This window comes from Sorex araneus, chromosome X, assembly GCF_027595985.1.
Source record: "Sorex araneus isolate mSorAra2 chromosome X, mSorAra2.pri, whole genome shotgun sequence".
Taxonomy (NCBI): Eukaryota; Metazoa; Chordata; class Mammalia; order Eulipotyphla; family Soricidae; genus Sorex; species Sorex araneus.
Window position 1 is genome coordinate 204,714,556 of NC_073313.1, and position 24,423 is coordinate 204,738,978.

Sequence of the window (24,423 nt, forward strand, 5' to 3'; positions counted from 1 at the left end):
AGGTATGGACAACGGCATTCCAGTCTCCATCCCTGCGGTCCACAAAGTAACCGGAGCAAGCGCGTTGCCGACGTGCTTCCGAGGGACATGCGCCCAGTTCGCCGCGCGGACAGCGCCCACAAACGGCCTGGTTTTCCAGACCCCCAGGTCTTCTTCCACCCAGCAATTTGCCCGCAGTCCTGAGCTTGCTCAGGACCCGCCCACGCCGGGCCCCACCCTCCGCCCGCCCCCAAACTCATCGGGCCCCGCCCCCTCGGCCGCTTTCGGGGCCCGTGGCGCACTCTTAGCCCCGCCTCTCGGCCGCGTCCACCACTCACGCCTGCCGCCGCTTCCGGGCAGCACCCCGCCCCCGCTCCGCCCCTCCCCGTCTTCCGGAGCCCGCCCCGCCGCGCCCCGCCTCTCTCCTCCCACTTTGCCCTCAGCGCTCCGCGCCGCCTCGGGCGCGCCGTCTGGTCTCCTGGGCGACGCGGGGTTTCCAGCTCGCGGCTCGAAACACCTTGCGGGACTAGACGTGCGAGCCTTGAAGTCGGCCCTGCGGATAGTCGGCGTGAGCCAACCGCCAGCCGGTAAAAGGCGCCGCGGTTCACCGCCTCTCTGACCCTGCCCCCTGGGTCCCCCGAAACCCCGCTCTGGAGACCCGCACGGTTCTCTTGCCCTCCTGCAGGTTCGGACTTGGGCGCCCCACCTCGGGCGAGGCGGCGCGTGAGCAGGTAGGCTTGGCGCGGCGGCTGCGCGCTGGGCGGGCCGCGTGTCCCGGAGGGCAGCCCTGAGGCGGGGGGGGGCGGGTCGTGCGGCCCGCTGCGGGGCGCTTCCCACGGACGCGTCTACGCCGCCCGTCTTAGACCGAAGGATTCGCGCGCGTGCGCGCGCCCCGCCTAACTCGCCCAGCCCCAGAATACAGAAAGAAAGAAAAGAAGCCCACTAGGAATTTCCGACTTTTTACCCCTGTCGTCGCCTCTGAAAAAAAAAATTTTTTTTTCCAGGTTCAGATATTAACTTTCTTTTTTTTTTTTTTGGCGGGGGGGGGTCACACCCGGCGATGCACAGGGGTTTCTCCTGGCTCAGCACTCAGGAATTTCTCCTGGCGGTGCTCGGGGGACCATATAGGATGCTGGGATTCGAACCTGGGTCGGCCGCGTGCAAGGCAAATGCCCTACCCGCTGTGCTATTGCTCCAGCCCCTCAGATATTAACTTTCTAATGGGAATACCTTAGCTGTCGTGAAACGCCACTTACTCGCCTGACTCGGCTTGCTGTTTTTTTAAAAAAAAAAAATTATTATTATTTGCTTTTTGGGTCACACCCGGCGATGCACAGGGGTTACTCCTGGCTCGTGCACTCAGGAATTACTCCTGGCGGCTCTCAGGGGACCTTATGGGATGCTGGGAATCGAAGCTGGGTGGGCCACGTGCAAGGCAAAAACGCACTACTCGCTGTGCTGTCGCTCCAGTCCACCGGCTTGTTGGGCTTTAGCATAGTTTAGGATATTTGGATGACACTGTCCTAGCCCTTGTTTTCTTTTCTTTTCTTTTCTTTTTTCCGTTTTATTTTTTCCCGCGGGGGTCACACCCACCTATGCTCAGGGGTTACTCCTGGCTCTGCACTGAGGAATTACTCCTGGCGGTGCGCAGGGTACCATATGGAATGCCAGGGATTGAACCCGGGTCAGCCACCTGCAAGGCAAACGCCCTACTCACTGTACTATCGGTCCACCCGAATAAGGTCTTGTCTTCAGGGACTGGAGCCATAGTACAGCGGGGAGGGCATTTGCCTTGCAAATAGCTCACCCGAGTTAGAACCCCACCCCACCCCTACCCACTATGGTCTGCTGAACCCCCAGGGGGGATCCCTGAGTTCAAAAGCAGGAGTAAGCTCTGTGGATTCTGTAGTGTGGGTCCCCAAACTAATAAAAGTCTAGTCTTCAGCCTCCATGGAAATGTTGAAGTTGACTTGAAAACTGCCTAAATTAGGGGTGTGTTGAGTGCTTGAGGACACATGCAGTGTTGGCTGGGGACTAGAACTCTCTTGGAACTAGGGGTGGTGGTGTGGGTTTCACACATACCAGGAAGTGTCAGAAGTGTTCTACCACTGAGCCATATCAGGTCCAGAAGGTCTCTATTTGAGGGGGAGGGGAGGGCTGGAGGCCAAGGATTCTAACTGGGTCCACTGCGTGCAAGGTAAACTCCTTACCCCCCTATACTGTCTTTCCAGCTTTATGTAAGATTTCTATTTTTGAAGTGGTCTGAGTTTATCTAGTCTCTGTAGTCCTGGAAGAACTAGCTGAACTACTTGGAGGCTTGACTTGGCTAAATAAATGTGACATTTATTGTGAAACCTAACAACCTAACGGCAGGCAGTCATGCTTGCATAGTAGGTAGCATTAATCACGTCTTGCTCCCTTGGGCTGTAATAATCATAATACTCTTATTATAATGGTGTCAAGTATGTTAGCCTTTCTTGCTTTCAAGGACCATGAGGAGCTATATTAGCTCCTCTGTTTCAAACGACAAAACAATTCCAGCTGTTTGGCAAAAAGAAAGAAGGAAAATTTTAATGATCCTTGGTAAAGGCAGAATCTGAGATTAGAAACAGGTATTCAATTATTTTCAGAGGTGTCTATTTCTCTTTCTATCGCCCCACCCATCTCTTTTGTCTCCCTGTTTCTTTTGTATATTCTCTTTCACTCTCTGGCCACTTTTTAAAATTTTAATTTATTTCTAATTGAATTACAGTGAGATACACAGTTACAAAGTTGTTCATGATTGGGTTTCAGTCATATAATGTTCCAATACCCATCCCTTCACCAGTGTACGTTTCCCACCACCAATGTCCCCAGTTTCCCTCCAGGCTTCCCCTACACAACAATTCCCCGCCACCCCCCTCATAGAGTGAGGGACACACACTCTATGGCAGACTCTCTCTCCCTCCCTCCCTTTCTCTCTTCCCCTCTCTCCCCTCTTTCTTACTCTCTCTCTTTCTCCCTCCCTCCCTCCCTCTCTCTTTCCCTCTCCATTTCTCTCCCTTCCTCCCTTCCTCCCTCCCTCCCTCTTTTTGGGCCTTCTGGTTTGCAATACAGATACTGAAAGGTTATCAAGTGATTACCTTAACTTTGAACACCTGTCTAAAACAATAATTTCCATCTATTTTTTCATACTGATTCCTTCTCTATCCTAACTGCCCTTCACCCCCCAGACATTCTTGTGGCAAGCTTACAACAGACTTCCCGGGGGCCAGGAGGTCTGGTCAGTGGTTGGTCAGGGGCCAGGAGGTCTGGCCACTTTAAGAGGCAAGAACCATGCCTGCTGGGAGCACAAACCTTCCTACCTTTTTGATGATCCAAAAGTGTCAGACCAAGATAGCATGAGTTTAACTCATTGTTGACTCACTCCTCAGTCCAGTCACTATTAGCCATACTTTTTTAGGGAACAGTATTGATTGTCCTGTGATCATATAGACTGGATCTGCTAACCATATAAGGCAGACAGTGCCTTATATATTTTTTTCTTTTTGGGTCACACCTGGCGATGCACAGGGGTCACTCCTGGCTCTGTACTCAGGAATTACCCCTGGCGGTGCTCAGGGGACCATATGGGATGCTGGGAATCGAACCCGGGTTGACTGCATGCAAGGCAAACGCCCTACCCGCTGTGCTATCACTCCAGCCCCAGGCAGTGCCTTATTTTAAGGATACTTAAAGAAAGTATAATACCTTTGGGGCCGGAGCGATAGCACAGCGGGTAGGGCGTCTGCCTTGCACACGGCCGACCCAGGTTCGATCCCCGGCATCCCATATGGTCCCTCAAGCACGCCAGGGGTAATTCCTGAGTGCAAAGCCAGGAGTAACCCCTGAGCATCGCTGGGTGTGACCCAAAAAGAAAAAAAAAAAAAAAAAAGTATAATACCTGGGAATATAGGGAACCCAGAAAACAGGCTTCAGAGCTGGATTCTGAAAGTGGAAGGTTGTTTGTGGATAGTTCTTTTAATAATAGGTGTTCAACCAATGCTTGTTTTATTTAATTTTAATTACTGTTACCAGATCACCTACTGTCCACTCTTCCCAGTGATTCTGGGAGTGTTAGGTATACAATGCCAGGGATCAAACTCAGGACCTTACACATCCTAGATTTGTGTTATACACTTGAATCGTCTCCTGGAACCAGATATTTTAGTTTTATTTTGAGGGGGGTGGTGTTTGAGTGTTCAGAAATTTTTTCTGGTTATGTGTACAGGAGTGACCTTTAAAGCACCAGGGATTCAAACCCAGGGCCAATTTTAAGTCAAGGCAAGTGCCTTAACCCGTATACTGTCTCTACAACCCCCCAAATACTTGTTTTTAATAGACATCAAATGTTTCATAAAAATTGGCGGCTGAGGCTGGAGCTATAGCACAGCAGGTAGGGCATTTGCCTTGCACGAGGCAGACCCAGGTTCGATTCCCAGCATCCCATATGATTCCCAAAGCACCACCAGGAATAATTCTTTTTTTTTTTTTAATTTATTTATTTTTAATTAGAGAATCACCGTGAGGGTACAGTTACAGATTTATACACTTTTGTGCTTATACTTCCCTCATACAAAGTTTGGAACCCATCCCTTCACCAGTGCCCATTCTCCACCACCCGTAAACCCAGTGTCCCTCCCACCCTCCCCAATCCCATCTCCCCCCCACCCCACCCTGCCACTGTGGCAAGGCATTCCCTTCTGTTTTCTCTCTCTAATTAGCTGTTGTGGTTTGCAATAAAGGTGTTGAGTGGCCTCTGTGCTCAGTCTCTAGCCCTCATTCAGCCCGCAACTCCCTTCCCCCACATGGCCTTCGACTACAATGTAGTTGGTGATCGCTTCTCTGAGTTGACCTTTCCCCGGAACGTGAGGCCAGCCTCGAAGCCATGGAGTCAACCTCCTGGTACTTATTTCTACAGTTCTTGGGTGTTAGTCTCCCACTCTGTTATTCTATATACCATAGATGAGTGCAATCTTTCTATGTCTGTCTCTCTCTTTCTGACTCATTTCACTCAGCATGAAACTTTTCATGCCCATCCACTTGACTACAAAATTCTTTTTTTTTTTTTTTTTTTTTTTTTTTTTTTTTTTTTTTTTTTTTTTTTTGCTTTTTGGGTCACACCCAGCAATGCACAGGGGTTACTCCTGGTTCTACACTCAGGAATTACCCCTGGCGGCGCTCAGGGGACCATATGGGATGCTGGGATTCGAACCTGGGTCAGCCTGGGTCGGCCGCGTGCAAGGCAAGCGCCCTACCCGCTATGCTATTGCTCCAGCCCCAGACTACAAAATTCTTGACCTCCTTTTTTCTAACAACCACCAGGAATAATTCTTGAGTGCATGAGCCAGGAGTAACCCCTGAGCATCGCCGGGTGTGACCCAAAAAACAAACAAACAAAAAAATTGGCGGCTATTATGACAGTGTTTTTCCCATGACCATCAACATGAAGGACATCACAGGGGTTGACTCTTGTTCCAAGAGCCAGACTTGATGGGGTCTTAAAGGCTGAATTAAGTTAATATTGTAACATTAATCTCAGCCATAAAGTGTACCAGGCGTACACCTATATACTGTTTGTTCTGGAGACCAGATCCCAATTTGAATGGGTGCCTCAGGGTAAAGAAGGCACCCATTCAAACTGGGTAAAGAAGGTAATTGAAGTACAGAAGGCCAAAATACTGCTCTTATATCTCTAAGATATGGATAAGCATAAAGACACAGGATATGGAACATTAAAAATGATATTTTTAAAAGCATGCAAATGTCTTTTTATTATTGCTACTATTATTTAATATATTTGGGTTTTGGTTATTGCTTTTGTGTCATACCCATGGTGCTCCAGGCTTAAACCTGTCTCTACTCAGGGGTCACACCTGGCGTGGCTCAGAGCTGGGATTCGAACCAGAGTTGGCCATGTTCAAGTGCCCCACCTGCTGTACTGTTGTTCTGGTCCAATGTGTTTGTTTTTGAAAACTGGTAATACATTCATATGTGTTCAAAGTATAAGAGCTACAGTGAACATAAAATAAAAATCTCTTATCCCAGTCCTGTAACTCTTTTTGTCCTAGAGCCAATCAATACTATCTTTTATTTCTGAAAGTATTTCCCTTCAGTTTTTTTTGTCTTGATAGTTATTTGAAAAATATGTATTACTTGTAATGACTGCACAACTTACAAATCCCTGCTTAACTTTACCTATGTCCTAAATTGATGGGGGGGGGGGGTCATGGATTCAGTGATTCAGTGGTCTTTCTAAACAAGTGTCTTTACTTTAGGGATAATGTATTTTTCAACTCATTCATAATTAAAAGGCCTTAGAACTAGCCTGCTTTTCTCCTTCTTATTTCCCTAAGCAATCTTAAATACATCTTATAGACATCTTCACAGTTTGTTCTTTGATAAAATATCAAGTTGCTACCCCATTTGTCAGGCACTGTGCTACATTACTCATATCATCCTATTTAATATTTACAATGATCCAGTGAAATTAGGATCCATGCCATCCTGTTTTACAGATGGAAGAATAGAAGCCAAAAGAGTTAAGTAACAGCCAAGCTGACATAGAAAGTAGCAGAATAAGAATATGAAGTCTTTTACTCGAGCACCCTAAATTTTGATTATTACTTTTTATTTGCCCCCAAGGAATTTAATTTTATGACAGTAGATTTAATAGACATTTCCTAGAAAGCGGTAAATACAGACCTAGCAGAGCCTGGGTTTCTATTCTAGAGCTAGGAAATTTCTATTCCAGGTTTTTGTTTTTACAGGGTGAAAATGGAAGAATTATATGCACCAGTTCTAGAGTTGGAAAGGAGAGCATGGTTTTGTCTATCCAGACATAGGGTACTCATAAAATTGTGGAAATCTATGGAGTAAAAGTACCTTTCAGGAGAAGTCCTCTTACCTTTCTTTCACTAAACCTTTATTTGCTTCAATTTTGCCTTGTTTGGCTTCTGAACTCTACTGCCTTAGGAAACGAGAAGTAAAGTCTTTTTTTTCCTTAAATTTGGTCTCCTACAGTTAAGTTTCAAAAGGAAAAAGATGTTGTGTTGAGAATATGGTTCAGTGGTAAAGCACATGCCTTGCATGTGTGAGGCCCTTGGTGTGGGGATTGGCGGGGTAGGGTAGAGGGGAACTTTGCTTTTCTAAAAAGGCTTTAGTGTTCAGTGAGTTTCAATGAGGAATAATCAAAATAATATACTTAATGTCTAGTTTGATCAGAGTTCTCTAGAAAGCAAAGAGCTAAGACAAAAGTTTGTATACTACTGCTTTATTCAGGATACAAATCAGTGTGGGGAACATTTAATAGAACACTTATTACAAAACCATGAAGTTTCACATATTGTCCGCCTAATTTTGCCCTCCAGAAATCCCAGTGTATGCACTACTAGTAATTCTAAAAATCTGGCTTGAGACTGTGGCAAGAGAATCATTTAATAAAGGCAGAGAGGACCAAGGAAAAAGCTCTATGGACTTGAGCAACGCACTTCGAACACAGGAGCTCTGGTTCAGTATCTGAGCACTGAGCCAGAAGTATCCCCTAATCACCATTGGTGTGACTCAAAAAACTAAATGAAGTAAACACGGATAACTTGAAGTTGATAATTATATTTTAGGGGCTGGAGTGATAGTAAAGTGGGCATTTGTCTTGCATGCAGCTGGCCAAGGTTTGATCCCTGGTACCACATACGGTTCCCTAAGCCTGCCAGGAGTGATCTCTGAGTGTAGGACCAGGAGTAACACCTGAGTACTACTGGGTCTGTGGTTCACTCAAACAAATAAGGAAACAAAAAGAACTATAGTTTTAAATGTTTTCTTGAATTATTCAGTGGGCTAGCCAAGTATCTCAGGAGTGACACCATGGCACCCTGTGCACGACTTGGGATGCCCAAATAAATACATTCAATAAAAAGTTCCTTTAGATAAAAGCAAAGGTTAATTTTCTTTATTTCTAGGGGAGTTGCAGGAGTTGGAACCCAGGGCCTCATGCATATGAAGCATGAGCTCTAATATTTAGCTATACCTAGCTCCCTCTATTTTCTAAATATTAAAATATTTTATTTAAAATGCTGTATCTTCAAAAAGTCATGGGAAAATTCCATGTTCTGGCTTCAGATACTCCTTAAAGGTTTTTCTCCTTTTTTTGATTTGTTTTTGTTGTTTATTTGTTTGTTTCCTATACAATTGAATTACCTGTGGCAGGTGGCAGGGGATTTGGTTTCTCTGTTATTTTGTTTTGTCTAAGTATGGGAGAAAACTGTAGTGTCTTAGCCATAAGCCAAGCTGAGCTTCTGATTTCTAGTACCATCAGCTCAGGAGGAAAAGGGACTCATTAACCTTTTTCTTGACTATATTTGGATCTAGATTTAGGATTCAAGGGGTAGGTAACATAAAGTTACTTAATGCATCATTTTTCTAACAGCAAAATTATTCCTATGATTCTTTTCACCTAAACTCCCAAGAGATGTAGGGTGGAGAGAAAGGGTTAATTTCTCCAGATTTTTCAAAGCCTAATTCCTATTTCAGAAGAATGAATTTTTACCACTAAGATAGAAAGAATCTTACTAAGAACAAAATGCATACCTAATAGCCATATGACAGACTGAGTTCTGCATTGTTCTACTTTATTTTTTAATTTTTTGGGCCACACTCACCTGTGCTCAGGGCTTACTTTTAGCTCTGTGCTCAGGAACCTAGCAGGGGGTAGGGACCAGATGGAGTTCTAGGAAGCCAACCCGGGTCAGCCACATGCAAGGCAAGTGCCTTACCTACTGTACTACCTCTCCAGCCTCTACATTGCTATATTTATTTATTAATTGATTAATATATTTGGGGGCCACAAGCCACTCAGGGCTTACTTTGGCTCTGCACTCAGGGATCACTCCTGGCAGCCTCAGGACCATCTAGGATGCCAAGGATTGAACCCAGGATGGCAGTGTACAAGGCAAGTGCCCCGCACACTGTACTCTCTCTCTCTCTCTCTCTCTCTCTCTCTCTCTCTCTCTCTCTCTCTCTATCTATCTCTCGCCTGTCTCTACATTGTTTTTTTCTGTATTTATAGAAGTAATTTTAAAGACTTACAAAAAATTTTGTTTTGCAGTAATTATCTAAAGATGAATGCTGTAAAGGTAAGATTATATAAACTACTTAGATTGGTTTAGTTCTACTTTATCATCAATTCATATAATTTTTGAGTAATTCAGTTTAGCATGAAATTATACATTAGATAAAAGAAATGCTTACATAAAGGCTATGACTACGTTATTTCAGTTACTTTAAACTAATACTTTTTTTTATTTGTTTGTTTATTTCTCTTTTAGTTACCAACGTACAGACAGAACAGCAGATTGCTAGAATGTGGTCCAAAGGGTAAATGATTTACTACTTAATTAAAAAGAATATGTTTGACCACCAAATTTGGTCCTTAGTATAAAGAACATAATTTACTGGAATGGTAAAATTGAAAGACTTAAAACTTAATCCTTTATTGTCTGTCTTTCAAAAAATTGCCTACATATTTTCCAATCAGGACTTTTTATCTAGGAAAATCATGACTGAGAGTACACTGAATTTCTTTTTTTTCTCTTTCAGAAAAGCTGATCATTGAACCCAGTGAAGCAATGTCAAAGTAAGACAATGTTTCTGGTTGTACAGCTGGTCTGTCACATACCTTTAAGCCATTAGAACAAGATAATGTAACCATTTATCATCCAACTAAATTTCAGAGGCCAGAAATGCATGAATTAGTACTTCAGCTTTTGCTTTAGTCTAAGCAGTCATTACTTCAATAAAATAATATTTAAAATGAAAAATAAATTTTTATAAAAAGGGAGAGGTATATATAATCTATTTTTTTCAAATGCTGAAGCACCAACTATTATGGATTTTACTGATATAATTGTTTTTGCTCGTTTCTATTTCCCTGAAATTCTTGCTCATTTCTTTCAGAATATTTTTTTCCTTTTTGGGGGGGTAACTGGATTTCCCTATTGGTTCTCTGGCCCTGGAAGATGCTTTTTAACATGTCTCTTGAATTATAAGCTAAGACATTCTTGGAGAAGTAGATTTTAGTTCATTTTGTTGTTAGGTCCATGTTTTGTAACTGTGACTTTTGGGGTGGCATACCTGGCAGTGCTCAAGGGTCACTACTGGTGATGCTCAAGATAACTATAATTAATTTTAAGACCAAATTTAAAAATATACAGTCTGGAGGCCAGGAAGATTATACAGTAGATAAAGTGCTTGCATTGCATGCAGCCAACCTAAGTTTGATCCCTGGAACCACACATGGTCCCCTGAGCCCTGCCAGGAATGATCCCTGAACATAACTCGGAGTGACCCAAAACAAACAAAATATATAAAAATAAAAAAATAAATAAGTAAATATAAGTGAAAATATGCACTTTGCTGAATTCCCACCTGGAATCGCCTGAATTTCATCTGGGGATATTTAATTCCTTTCTTTCTTCCTTTATTTTTCTTTTTTGCTTTTTGGGTCACACCCAGCGATGCTCAGGGGTTACTCCTGGCTCACGCACTCAGAATTACTAATGGCGGTGCTTGGGGGACCATGTGAGATGCTGGGAATTGAACCCAGGTCGGCCGTGTGCAAGGCAAATGCTCTATGCTCTGTACTATCGCTCCAGCTCCTAACTCCTTTCTTTAACTTTACTGCTCTCTTTTCTTTGGAGAGCTGACATTCTCTCTTAAACACATTGCTCTCTTCTTCTGTCTTCCTCATACTCTCTAGATAAAACTCTTTTCATCAAGCACACATACTCAATGTAAACTTACTAGGCAAAGTAAATATATTAGAAGGGAGATTTCATAAATATGCCCAAATACTTATACATATATTAGGGAAGAATCATAATACTAGCTTACCTGTTACTAGCATAAATATTTTTCAGAGTAGATAACTCTAACTTTAGTAGATACTAAATTAAATGCCTTCTACTTACAGTAAAAATTCAAATCTTTCTCAATTTAACTACTTAAACAAAGCTGATATATAATCGTTCTCTTTCTGAAACAGTGGTATTGGGACTGGGAGATAGTACAGCAGTGAAAGTACATGTCTGACATGCTCCCAATTCAGTTTGATTACAACTCCACGTGGTCCTCTGAGCATCACTGGGTACAGCTCTGAAGAGCTCCCCAGCACTGCTTGATGTGGTCCTGAAGGCCCCCCAGCACCAAAGGGGTTGTCCTGGTATTCCCTACACTACAGAGCCTGAGCAGCATCATATCCTTGTCCCCTTGCATTGAACTGACAGCCCAGTTGTCCAAGAATTGCTAGTGTGAGGTCCAGGCCAATTGTACAACAGGTAAGATGTTTGCTTTGCACACAACTGACCCAAATTTGATCCCTGGCACCACATATGATCAACCAAGCCCTGCCAGGAGTGATCATTGAGCACAGGATCAGGGGTTATCCCCAAGCACAACCAGATGTGTCATCCCAGCCTCTCCTCCTCCCCCCAAAAAGAATTGTCAGTGAGATTGTCTAGATTCGAGCACCACTTGGGAGCCCCCAACCCCAAATGGCTAGTAGTATTATTGCCATAAGTAGCATCACTTTCTCAAATGAGGGTCAGTAGATTAAAATTGAAGAGATTTGACTTTTAAACTTCAACGCTTTTTTTTTTTTTTGCTTTTTGGGTCACACCTGGCAATGCACAGGAGTTACTCTTGGCTCTGCACTCAGGAATCACCCCTGGCGGTGCTCAGGGGACCATATGGGATGCTGGGAATCGAACCTGGGTCGGCTGCATGCAAGGCAAAACGCCCTACCCGCCGTGCTATTGCTCCAGCCCCAACTTCGATGCTTTTTTAAGAAAGACTAGAAAATTCACACATAAGGAAGTTATATTTTACCGTTAAAGTAATAATTTAGTTAAGAATTGATTTAAGAGGGTCAGAGAGACATTGCATGAGTAGGGTGCTTGTCTTGTACACCCCTGTTCAATCCCAATGCATACAGTCTGCCAAACCCACTCCAGGAATGATTCCTGAGCACAGAGCCAGAAATAAACTTTGAGCACAACTAGATTTGGCTCAACTCCTCCCTGAAGAAGAATTGATTTAAAACATTCATATAGAAGAAACGCCCAAAGCTAGTTGGTATTCCTTCAATTTTATTCCATTATATTACAGTGGTATGCCAGACATTTATATAATTGATTATTATGTGCTCTATGTAAAAGAATTCTAGATATTCTATAAATTATACAATGAAATGTTAATTGAAATGAGTCAGAAAGAGAGGGACAGACATAGAAAGATTGCACTCATTGTGGAATATCAAGTATCAGAACGGGAGACTAACATCCAAGAATAGTAGAGATAAGGTTTACTCCACGGCTTGGAAGCCAGCCTCAAATGCTGGGGGGAAAGGCAGCTCAGATAGAGTAGGGAACACTAGGTAAAGGATGTTTGGAGGACCTGTGCAGAATGTAGACTATAGATCAAACACAATGGCCACTCAATGCCTCTATTGGAAACTAGAACACCCAAAAGGAAAGAGAGAGCAAAAGGAAATGCCCTGCCAGAGGTGGGGTGAGGAGGGGGGGAATGGAGTGGGGGTGGTAGGAGGGATACTGGGATCATTGGTGGTGGAAAATGGGCACTAGTGGAGGGATGGGTTGTTGGAATATTTCCCCTTTTCCAGCTGCCTTCTGGAGTTTTGTCACAGAAACCTTTTGTCACAGAAACCTAGCTGATCTTTGACCCGCAGATCTAAGGTGCTAGCCAGGCTTGATTTGACATTGTAGATTCCAGGCTCTGGCCCAGCCTGGTCTTTGGGATGTAAATCCGAGTGCTTTCAGCCCAAAGTAGGCTTCAGTTTTGGTTTTGTATCTTCTTTGGGGGGGGGGGGAGCCTAGATTAATGGCCTGCAGATACAAGAGAATTATGTTGCCTCAACATTCTTCCTGTAAGATCTTTTGGTGCCTTTGGTGACGTCAATGTACTGCGCCCTTTGGAAGGGCCATGATCAATAAAAGGGGTTCGGAGAGAAGGTGAGGGGGTGGAAAAGTGTATAGAGGCGGGAAAATGTATAGAGGTGGAAAGTGTATAGGGGCGGAAAGGTGTAGAGAGGACGGAGAGTGTATAGAGGGAAGACTGGAATAAACTGCAAGTGAGACCAACCATCATGGCTCCGTTCCTTCCTTCGCCTGCCACATCTTCGCCATCAACCTCCCCGGGGTGGGGGAAGCGGCTGGAGGCTACCGAACTCGGGTGGCGGGAGAGACAGCTGCTGCCCTAGGCCCTGTGCCTGGCTCGGTGCGGTGAGCGTCCCTTCCCTCGCCCGCGCCCTTTCTTTTTATTTTTATACAATGGGTACTCGATCATTGTATGACTACAACGCAAGCATGAAAGTTTGTAAGTATGTAACTGTACCTCACATACTTGTGATTCACTAATAAATATATATATATATATACATATATACAATGACAAATGGCCCAGTAGAAATAGAATATATCAAATTTGTAAAAGTTATTTATGCTTTTCAATGAAAGGATACTGCATTTTAGCTATATAATTTACTGTAGCATGTTGTGTGTATAACCATATAAAATATAATAATTGTGACCTGGGGCTTATTTTTCATTATTTAACTTTAACATTTAGGAATAAAGTTTCTACAAAAGTTATTGAAAATAAAATCTCTCAAAAGAATATTGATAATAGAGAATCTACAAAGAGTATTGAAAATAAAGATAGAGAAACAAACTTACAATCAAAACTGCGGTCATTTTCCTTAAGAGAAAGCAAAGGTAATTACACTGATTTTATTTGTTTAATTGTGGCTTCTAATTCAGTCATTCTCCATGACCTTTATGGTTCAAGAACTGTATATACCTGAAGCAAATTATGGAAATGATGACCTTTTAAGAATTTGTGGACCAGGTGATTTGATATACAGCCAGTCACAAGATCCATGGGGTACATATTATATACAATAATGAGAATACGGAATTAAATTTTAGGATGAATTGGTTGGAGTGCAGACACTGGTTTGAAGCTGTAATAGTTGACTGGAACCCACAGTTGACATTCTAGTGGGAGAGATAGCCAACTATTAAAAACAAGAAATGAGGTGCTGAAATGATAGTACAGCAGGTATAACATTTACCTTGCATGCAACCAATCTGGGTTTGATCTCTGGCACCCCACACCCTGAGCTCACCAGGAGTGATTCCTTACCAGAGTCAGGAGTAAGCTACAAGTACCCCTGGGTGTGGCCCAAAGACAAAACCAAGAACAAACAAGAAATGAGGGGCCAAAGAGATGGCACATGCCCAGCCTGGGTACAATCCATCCCATATGGTTCCCTGAACACTGCCAGGAGTAATTCCTGTGTGCAGAGTCAGGAATAACCTCTGAGCATCACTCGGTATGGCAGAAAAAAAGAAATGAAAGATCAATGCAAAGGCAACCATAAAGGAAAGGCAATTAGAGGTTAGGATGGCTGCCTTAAAAGGATGAGAGGGCTCCCTGGATCTAGGGACCAGGAAAGTTCTCTCATGAGTTGGTGAATTGAATAAGACCATTCTTTGACATCACATAAAGTCCTTGCTGCCTTATTGTGACCTGGCCTTCCTCTGATGTCATTAGTGGGATGAGTTGGTGAATGGACTGGGAACTAGTTAGAAGATCAGGGTGCTTGTGAGCCGATGGAGACTGGAACTGGAACAGAAGCAGGTAGATGGCCTCAGTGGTCCAATCATCCTACTGGGAGGACTTGATCCTCCCTTTCAATGTAGCATTTTTTGTTTCAGGAGTTTTGCCATTTCTTCTGGTGTGGGTCTCTGTTTTTGTCAGTCTTTTTAGTTTTCATGGATTTTCTCACTGTCTTCTTTCTAGTGTCTTTCTAATGTCTCCGTTATTTATGGCACTCAGGGTCTTATTCCCATCCAAGAAGACCTCTTGCAAGACTTAAGCAGCACTCAGTCTTACAAATAAGGGTGAAGTGAGTCAGTGGGAGACAGGGACTTCCACAGAGCCAAAGGAATTGGCAAGCTCTTCAGTAACTTAGTATTTCCCAAAGAAATGTATTTTAGGAAATACATTGTAAGTGTTTAAATTACTCTAGGAGTATAATGTTACGTGTTAGAAAAATACATGCAACATGATGAAGCAGAAGGATTGGGGAGCTAAACTGACTCTAGGTATATCACTTAATTAAGTATGTGAAGTTGGGCAAGTTATTTAACCTCTTGCTCCCTTAGTTTTCTCTGTGAATGGGGATAAAAGTAGTACATGCTTTATTGAGATATTGAAAGAAATTAGGTTATAAATGTGGAGTTTAGAGTAAGGGCATATAAGTTATAAAATATTGTATTGTTTTTATTAATATATTTCAGTTTCACAGATAGTAATATTAGAACTAGCAAAAAGTCCATGTTAAAGTAGATTTAAAAAATGTTAGTGTGAAAAACACTCCGACATAGCAAAATGGCTGAAGGTAGTGTATTATCAAAGTTTAGAAACTGTGCTAATAGATTGTGCCACTGAGATTTGACCTCTTAAATTGTTCTCTGATCTAGCACTTCCTCTTCACTTTATTTTACCAGAACTTGGTCTATCACGTTTCTCTCCCCTGGCCAGTTTCTTTTTCTTTTTCTTTCTTTTTTTTTTTTTTATTGAATCACCATGTGAAAAGTTACAAAGCTTTCAGGCTTAAGTCTCAGTTACACAATGCTCAAACACCCATCCCTTCACCAGTGCACATATTCCACCACCAAGAACCACAGTAAACCTCCCCCCAACCCCCCCACTCCCCAGTCCCCACCCCGCCTGTGTAGCTGATAAATTTCATTTTACTTTCTCTTTACTTTGATTACATTCAATATTTCAACAAAAAACTCACTATTATTGTTTTGAGTCCCCCCCCCCAAAGTCAGACCTGCTGGAAAGGAAGCATTTGATAATTTATTTTCCGTTGCTGAGAATGAAGAGATATGGGGTCGTGTGGCTATAATAGAAGCCACGAGGTTTTGGATTTCTGTATTTTAGTATTTTAGTAACTAAGTCCAGTGAAATTTCTGCAAGAAGTTGCATCATTGCAAGCTCGTACCTCTCTACTACTTTATATTCCACATATGAGTGCAGTCTTTCTATGTATGTCTCTTTCTTTCTGACTCATTTCACTCAACATGATACTTTCCATGTTGATCCACTTCTATGCAAATTTCATGACTTCATGTTTTCTAACAGCTGCATAGTATTCCATTGTATAGATGTACCAAAGTTTCTTTAACCAGTCATCTGTTCTTGGGCGCTCCGGTTTTTTCCAGATTGTGGCTATTGTAAACAGTGCTGCAATGAACATAGAAATGCAAATGTCATTTCTACTATACTTGTTTGCCTCTCCGGGATATATTCCCAGGAGTGGTATTGCTGGGTCAAATGGTGTTGTGTGAATGTTCGTGCGGTCAGAGACACTTAGATAAGGAATGCGGAAGAAATGTGTTCTTGGAGGGTCTAGGTTCTCTTTGACTCTTAGACAAAGGTAGAGAGCCCCGTGATCTCCTTTTATTGATCATGGTACCTCTAAAGGTTGCAATACATTGACGTCACCAAAGGCATCAAAAGAAGTTACAGGAAGAACATTGAGGCAGTAGAATATGCATTAGTTCCTTGCATCTGCAGGCCAGTAATCTTGGCCTCCAGAAAGAAGATACAAAACCAAAACTTAAACCTTTCTTGGACTAAAAGCACTTGAATTTACCTCCCAAAGACTAGGCTGGGCCAGAGCCTACAATTTACAGTATCAAAGGTCAGGCCTGGCTAACACCATCTGCATGTCTAAGACCAGCCAGGCTTCTGTGGGAGAAGGAAAACTGCTCTTTTCAATATACTGAAATTATTTTTCTGAAGGCAGCTTGAAGGGGGAATATGTTCAGCTTCATCCAAACCAGTCCGGACACACAAGAAATCGTGCCCATTTTCATGAATCCCTATGTTCCTGTCCGTAGTACGGTACAGTACACATGGGCTTGCTCTGATAGCTCAGTCCAGCCCCAACAAAATGGGAACTCAATTTCTAATTTTTTGAGAATCGTCCATATTATTTTCCAAAAGGGCTGAACAAGTCGGCATTCCCACCAGCAGTGAAGAAGAGTCTCTTTCTCCCCACAACCACGCCAACACCGGTTGCCTTTGTTTTTTTGGATGTGGGCCAGTCTCTGTGGTGTGAGATGGTATCTCATTGTTGTTTTGATCTGCATCTCCCTGATGATTAATGATGTTGAGCATTTTCTCATGTGTCTCTCAGCCATTCAGATTTCTTCTTTGGGAAAGTTTCTGTTCATTTCCTCACCCCATTTTTTGATTGGGTCGGCAGTTTTCTTCATGTGGAGTTCAACCAGTGCCTTGTATATCCTTGATATCAACCCCTTATCGGATGGGTATTGGGTAAATATCCTTTCCCATTCTATAGACTCTCGTACTTTGGTCACTGTATCTTTTGAGGTACAGAAGCTTCTAAATTTAAGTTAGTCCCATTTATTTATCTCTTTTTTCACTTGCTTGGTCCCCTGGCCAGTTTCAAGAGCACTCTAACTCAGGGCCACTGCTGCTTTTTCCACTAGAGACCCCCTTTCATGTGGAAAATTTTTATATGACCCCAGGTATTTAGGCATATAAAATAGGTATATAAATCAAACACTGTTAATAAACCATAGCTACTTTAAAACTTTTTTTTAAATTAATGTGAGCCCATATGTGGAGTCACAACCTATAGTTTAAGAGGCTGGAATCTTAACCTTTCTTACCCCTTCAAATAGACTACCCCGCTCTTGTTACTTCAGAAATAGAAAATTGAAAAAGTTGTGTAATCTCTACTTAGATCTAGAATACCTTACATTTATCTTTCTAGGGTTGTATGTGTGTGTGTGTATGTTTGTGTGCGCACATGTGTGTGTGTGTGTGTGTGTGTGTGTGTGTGTAGTGAGGGAACATTATTACTATGTACCCAAGGATTGATATTCCCTGCCTAAGAAGAATTACTTACTTTTCCACCTTTCCAGTCTTGCCTTTTACTCTCCAAGCTATTTAGTATTTGCTGTCCTATAAGAATAATTTGTGGGGCTGGAGCGATAACACAGCGGGTAGGGTGTTTGCCTTGCACGCGGCCGACCCGGGTTCGAATCCCAGCATCCCATATGGTCCCCTGAGCACCGCCAAAAGTAATTCCTGAGTGCAGAGCTAGGAGTAACCTCTGTGCATCGCCAGGTATGACCCAAAAAGCAAAAAAAAAAAAAAAAAAAAGAATAATTTGTGGGGCCAAATATGTAGCTCAGTGGTTGAGCACGTGCCTTGCATATTTGAAGCCTTTATTTCAGTCGCTGGTACCACATGCACACAAAAATTATCAAATATATTTCTCATGACCAGAGAGATTGTATAGGGATTAAAACTCATGCTTTTCACATATAAGGCTGACTGTGTTCATATGGTATATATATTTGTATGATCTCTGGCATCACCAGGTGTGATCCCTGAGCACTACTGGGTATGGCTAAAATAGAAGAAAAGAAATACATTTCTCAAGATAGAATGGATTTATCTATATGTATGTGTTTGTGTGTGTGTGTTTGTGTGTGTGTGTGTGTGTGTGTGTAGAACCAACACCCAGCAATGCTGGGGAGCCAGGGGGCCACTCCTGGTAATTCTCTGCCCAGCAATTTGGGCCTGTGTTTGGACTCAGTGCTGCTATGCTTAGGGCCCAGATGTATTCAGAAGCCACTAGGGCTGCATCCAGTGGTGTCCAGGAGGCTCTCTGGTACCAGGGATCAAACTCAGAACCTTACACATGCCAGGAATGTTCTTGACCCCTTTGAGCTATAGCCCCAAGCCCAAAATGACATTTCATCTTTCTCAAAAGTATACTACTTACATTGTTAATGAGTAGAAAGTAGAAAACTGCCCTACTAATTAATATTTTAAATATCAATCAGTTCACATAACATCAGCTCATTGTTAATGGTTTGGGATTTTTTTCCTCTTTAACTTGACAAGTTTTGTAACCCTTTTTTTATAATGTTTGAAGTATATTTAATTATAAGGGTACAACCAGAACAGAAAGCATACATCCAGTTTGTTATAGATGTGTCTCATGTAGTGAAATGGGGCAAGCATAATTTTACCATTATTTTGTATCCATCCCAAGCATTGTGTTCTATTTACATTCATGCTGTGAATACTTCTTTTAGGAGAGACTTGCATTGCTAAGAGGAAATGTTTTGTAACCGTTTTTGGAAGTGGAAATTAAGTTCATTGCAGTGCTGTTTAGTTATTTTTTTTTGAAGTAACAGATTTTATTCAGAGGTTTCTGAGGGAAGGAGGAAGGATAAGTGGGAGAGAGAATAGTAAGAATAACGCGCTCAAGAGAGAACGTGGGCTTCTCCAAGGGTGGAGAGAGCTCTGCACACATCTTAGCACTGGACACGAAAGCATGAAAGTACACATCTCAAGGGGGGAGATGCGGGCGACACATGTGCTCGGCCACATGGCACAAGCAGCACATGGGCTCAGGCAGCATATGCGCTGTTTAGTTATTTTTAAAAAATGAATAGCTATAGAAGATATATAGTAAACATGTATATTTGATTCATTGTAAGATTTTTCAATAATGAGTAAATTGTGTATAATTATTTTTAGGTGAAATTTGCAAAGATGTTGTCATAGCAGAACAGGAGAAAAATAATGAATATTCCTATCAGGAAGCTGATGTTAAATTGTCTGAATCCATAGATGATGATGAAGATACTGGTGGTGAAGATTATGAAGATGATGGTAACTCTACTAAGGAGACTCATGCTCCACTAGAGTTAATGGCAGAAGTAAGTTTTACTTGTATACTATGACTTTAGATACTTAAAAAATACTGAGGGGCCAGGGAGAGTTCAAAGGCTAGAGCATGTGCTTGCGTGTAGAAGTCCCCACATAAGTCCCTGGCACTGTGTGGGTCATCAAGCCAAGAGTTAGTCTCCAAAGCAACTCAGGTATGGTTCCAAAAAATGCAATGTAAGAAAATACAAAATAAAAGAATATCGGAGGGTCGGAGCAATAGTACAGTGAGTAGGGTGTTTCCCTTGCACGTGGCCAACCCAGGTTCGATTCCCAGCAACCCATATGGTCCCCCGACTGAGCACCGCCAGGAGTAATTTCTGAGTGCAGAGCTAGGAGTAACCTCTGTGCATCGCCAGGTGTGACCCAAAAAGAAAAAAAAAACAAAAAAGACTATAGGGACCAGAGAGTCAGTACAGCAATTAGGGTACTTACTTGTCTTGCACACTGCTGACCCAGGTTCAATCCCAGAACCCCATGTGTTGTCCACACACAGCCAGTGATCCCTGAGCACAGAGTCAGAAATAAGCCCTGAGCATCACGGGTATGACCCAAACATCCCCCCAGAGTAAATTAAACAAACAAAAGGCAGAAACATCTACAGTGTATGACCTTGACTAATGAAAAAGAAAGGGAGTTAAAAGATCCTTGCCCAGATATAGGTGACTTCCATCTCTCCCTGCTTTCACCATTTTAGAAGATTCTGTATTTTATGAAGCAGAAGCAGGAATAAGAGAAGTTTAATTTGGATATAAAACTTATAAGGGGACCAGAGTGATTGTACAGCGGGTAGGGCATTTTCCTTGCACAGAGCTGACCTGGGTTCCATACCAGAAACCCCATATGGTCCCCTAAGAAGCATTGTGAGTGATCCCTGTGCACCAGTAGGTGTGACTGAAAAAAACAACTCAAAAGACTAATCAGTGAATAATCGAAACAAAAGTATAGCAAGTTTTTTTGCATGCAACCAATGTGTTCAATCCCCAGCACCCCAGGTGGTCCTTTGAGTCCTCCAGGAGTGATTTCTGAGACAGAGACAGGAGTAAGCTCTGAACACCGCTGGGTGTGGCCCCAAAGCAACAGCAGCAAAAAATGACTGTCTTTACGAATGCTTTCACATCAGGGCAACAGAAGATGGGTGGAGACCAGTAAGACATGCCCTTACTCATGAGAATTAAGAATCACATATAACTAGAATAATGTAGTTTGTTTTAGTGAAGTTTATGCTAAGAAATATTTATGAAGCTCTCTGAGAACAGGGAATATTTGAGTGACTGATTGAGAAAGAACCAAGAAGAAAGAAATAAAGGAAAGATATTAGAGAAAATCTTAGCTGGAATATTGGAAACTTGAAGAGGAAATGCAGGAATTCATCTGCTAAGCAAAGGGAGGAGGCACTCTTGGCATGTATTAAGGCACAGAAGCCTGAAGCATCACACATAAAAATTGCACCTCAGACTTATTGTTAATTCTTTGAAACAGAAGCTACTTCATTTTTATTTCATATATTGAGGTATCATAGCTTATTTTTGATTAATAAAATATTATACAGGTGGTGTTCAACTTATTTAAATCTGCAGAGATAGAAAGTAAGAGAAATACTTTGTGAACTGCAAAACAAATTATTTATAATAGTATTTTGTGTGTTTGTTTTTCAGCCTAGTATCATAAAGTGAAAAAATTCTCCATTGTACAGTGTGTTAGGTGGCAATAACTTTTTTTGTGACAGCAGAAAATTACTGCGGGTCAGCAGCAGTCCCAAGAATGAAGGTTGAAGCTGCTATATTATGCAATTTCATGTATATAATGAGAACTCCTTTTTGGTTTTCCTTTTTTCTGGAGGGGTCAGGGCACACCAGACTCTGCTCAGGACTTATTCTTGCTTCTGCATCCAGGAGATATTCGTGGTAGTACTTGGGAAGGGCTTGGGCAGTGCTGGGCATTGAACCCAGGTCAGCTGCATGCAAGGCAAGCTCCTTACCTGCTGTAGCACTCTCCAGCCCTGTTATGAAAATAACAAAATATGTTAACTGGATAATTGTACATTCAGACAGTATGGGTGTGCGGGACACGTGTGTTTGGTGTCAGAACTGTTTCCCTGACTGGACGGATGGAGGAACGGGGAATAAAAGAACAGGGGCCGAAGGAACAAATGGGCCACTGGCTGATTGGTAGTCAGGGACCATTTATTTCTCCTTTCTCCTTTTCTTCTCTCTTACAGCATAGTTATATAGAAATCATGAAGGGTGAGGATACACATAGATGGGATTGAACATTATCTTAACAACAAACCGATCTAAAACCCCTCCTTCAGGAGAAGTTGTTCTAGGAGATTAGTTCAGAGACAAAATCTCATATGTAGCTTTAACACTCTAGATTAGTAGGAGGTCCACTCAAGGATGGGATTCCATGTAAGGGCATTTTGCTTTCTCCTTTCCTTAGCTAGTAATCCATTTAAACAATCATATTGAATACTAGTATTTCTAGTCATTTTATATGAACACAGTAAGAGATGTATTAAGCTTAGAAAGTGGCTCTTGCTGGGGACATCTCGCTATATTTCCCAGACTACAGCCCTCAGGCCAGGTTAGTCTTTCCTAACCCCAGTTGAGTCCTTATTCAGTTACTTCTTTTTGGGTCATGACATAGTTCGTTGCATGACTGTGCTCTTAACATATACTTCTTATGGTGTTTAGCCTGTCCCTTTTTGATGCCAGGGTAGCTTACGGCTTGCCTGGGTCTACTCACGTCCCTCCTGGGACCCTCCTTTTGGGGATGTTAGGAAGTAAGGGCAACTGAGGTTTAAGTCAAGTAAATATGATGGATGCCCAGGAGTAAGTATTATTCGGAGTCAGTTAATTCCTATATTACAAAAACATAGCATCAGCTGTCTTCCTGTGTCTGTATAAAAGGGACATTACTAAACCATGCAAAGGACATAGAGGAAAGAGAAAAGCAATATAGGATTTTTAGTGCCTGATGGGCTTGGGTGTGCCTTGGGAGCACTATGGTGAGAGTCCTTAGGGAGGAGAAAGGACAAACCAATGTTATCCAACAGATAATTATAGGATCACTGTATTACTGTATCACTGTCATCCCATTCATTTATTTGCTCGAGCGGATGCCAATAACATCTCCATTTGTCCCTGTCACGTGCTAGTGGAGCCTGATGGTGTATTGAGGACTCTTTCAGGATCAGGGGAATGAAGACCATCGTTACTATTTTTGGCGTATTGAATACACCACAGTTAACTTGCCGTATGGGTGGGATACTCTCGGTAGCTTGCTGGGCTCACTGAGAGGGACAGAGGCTTTTGGGGCAGCCTCTAATTGCCTTTACAGGTGTTCCCAGTCTACCGAATGTTAGCTTGGCATGTTGTAATGATCTGCACACTGACAAACACGCACCTGCCTGTGTCTCTGGGCAGCACCTGGGACATCTGGGGCCTCGGGTTGATCTCCTTGAGGTTAATGGAGTGCGCCCGGAGGTGTTGAGCAGCTGGCAGAGCAGGACTCTGTTGTGGAGGGTCTATGCCAGGTTGAACACCTCTGCCGAGCCCCAGGTCACCTGGTGGTTGGCTGACAGCACCCCACAGTGAGTGAGCCACTGCACGCACTGCAGCCACGGCTCTATGTCCAACGGTGCTGCGACTCTTTGGCCCGGCCGGGGCAGGCGGTGACACTGTGGCCGCCGCGGTGGTTTCTCCATGCCCCGCCGACGCCATTCTGTCCGAATCTTGCAAAACAGCCAGCAATGTCCATCCGGAATCACACATAGAGTTCCAGCAGGGATCACGCGTAGAGTTCCAAGCCTGGCATGCTGAGCCACGTTGTCTAAGGCAAGATTTGGTGAGCTGGGTTCAGGAGAGGGCAAGGGGTTCAGGTGGTGTTGGCGCCATCTTGCCTCCAATCAAATATGGTGTGGTAATTATGGAAAATGAGTAGGGAGTGTCTTATGATGTGTCTGAAAGTACTGAATAAAATCTGCTATCCTTATCGGCCCACGGGTCATGCCTATAATTATAGGACAGCAGGTTTTAGTCAGTACTTTCTGGTCTAATTGTGTAGTGTTTTTTTTTTTTTTTATGTCGGGCATTCACAACCAAAAATGCTCAGGGGTTACTCCTGGCTCTGGACTGAGAAATTATTGGCAGTACTGAGGAACCATATGGGATGCCAGGGGTTGAACTCAGGTCAGCCGTGTGCAAGGCATACTCTTTACCCACTGTACTATCATTCCAGCCCCAGTGTGTGTAGTTTTAAACAAAATTGGTCTCCTAAGAATCAGTTTGTTCTTATTCTTATAATACAATACCTTGATCGGATTAAAAAAATGAACATATTCAGTAATAAGACATTGAATTTCAATTTGTCTTTAAAATGTTTTTCGTAGCTATATATTATTGAACAGTTTTATCAAAATTCAGAATTCAGTTGTTAAGCATCTACTTTAATGTCACAATTAGAGAACGTATTTTAAAAATCCTCGGGGTCTGGAGCCATAGTGCATGGGTAGGTCGCTTGCTTTGGAGCTAGCTGGCCCAGGTTCAGTCCCCAGGACCC

General features: G+C 42.7%; 1 protein-coding gene across 2 annotated transcripts in view; it reads left to right on the top strand.

The window, feature by feature from the left end:
* The first annotated feature begins 417 nt into the window (after nucleotides 1-417).
* The window catches only part of ERICH2 (glutamate rich 2), a 37,873-nt gene continuing 13,867 nt past the window's right edge, over nucleotides 418-24,423 (top strand). The window contains exons 1-7 of one of the 2 annotated variants that reach the window (XM_055121778.1): nucleotides 481-566; nucleotides 665-710; nucleotides 9,101-9,128; nucleotides 9,321-9,369; nucleotides 9,592-9,628; nucleotides 13,636-13,781; nucleotides 19,672-19,853. In XM_055121778.1, coding sequence (XP_054977753.1) covers nucleotides 9,114-9,128; nucleotides 9,321-9,369; nucleotides 9,592-9,628; nucleotides 13,636-13,781; nucleotides 19,672-19,853 — 429 coding nt within the window. In that variant the 5' untranslated portion in view covers nucleotides 481-566; nucleotides 665-710; nucleotides 9,101-9,113. Of the gene's footprint in view, nucleotides 567-664; nucleotides 711-9,100; nucleotides 9,129-9,320; nucleotides 9,370-9,591; nucleotides 9,629-13,635; nucleotides 13,782-19,671; nucleotides 19,854-24,423 lie in introns of both variants that reach the window. The other variant, XM_055121779.1, reaches the window with a different exon arrangement.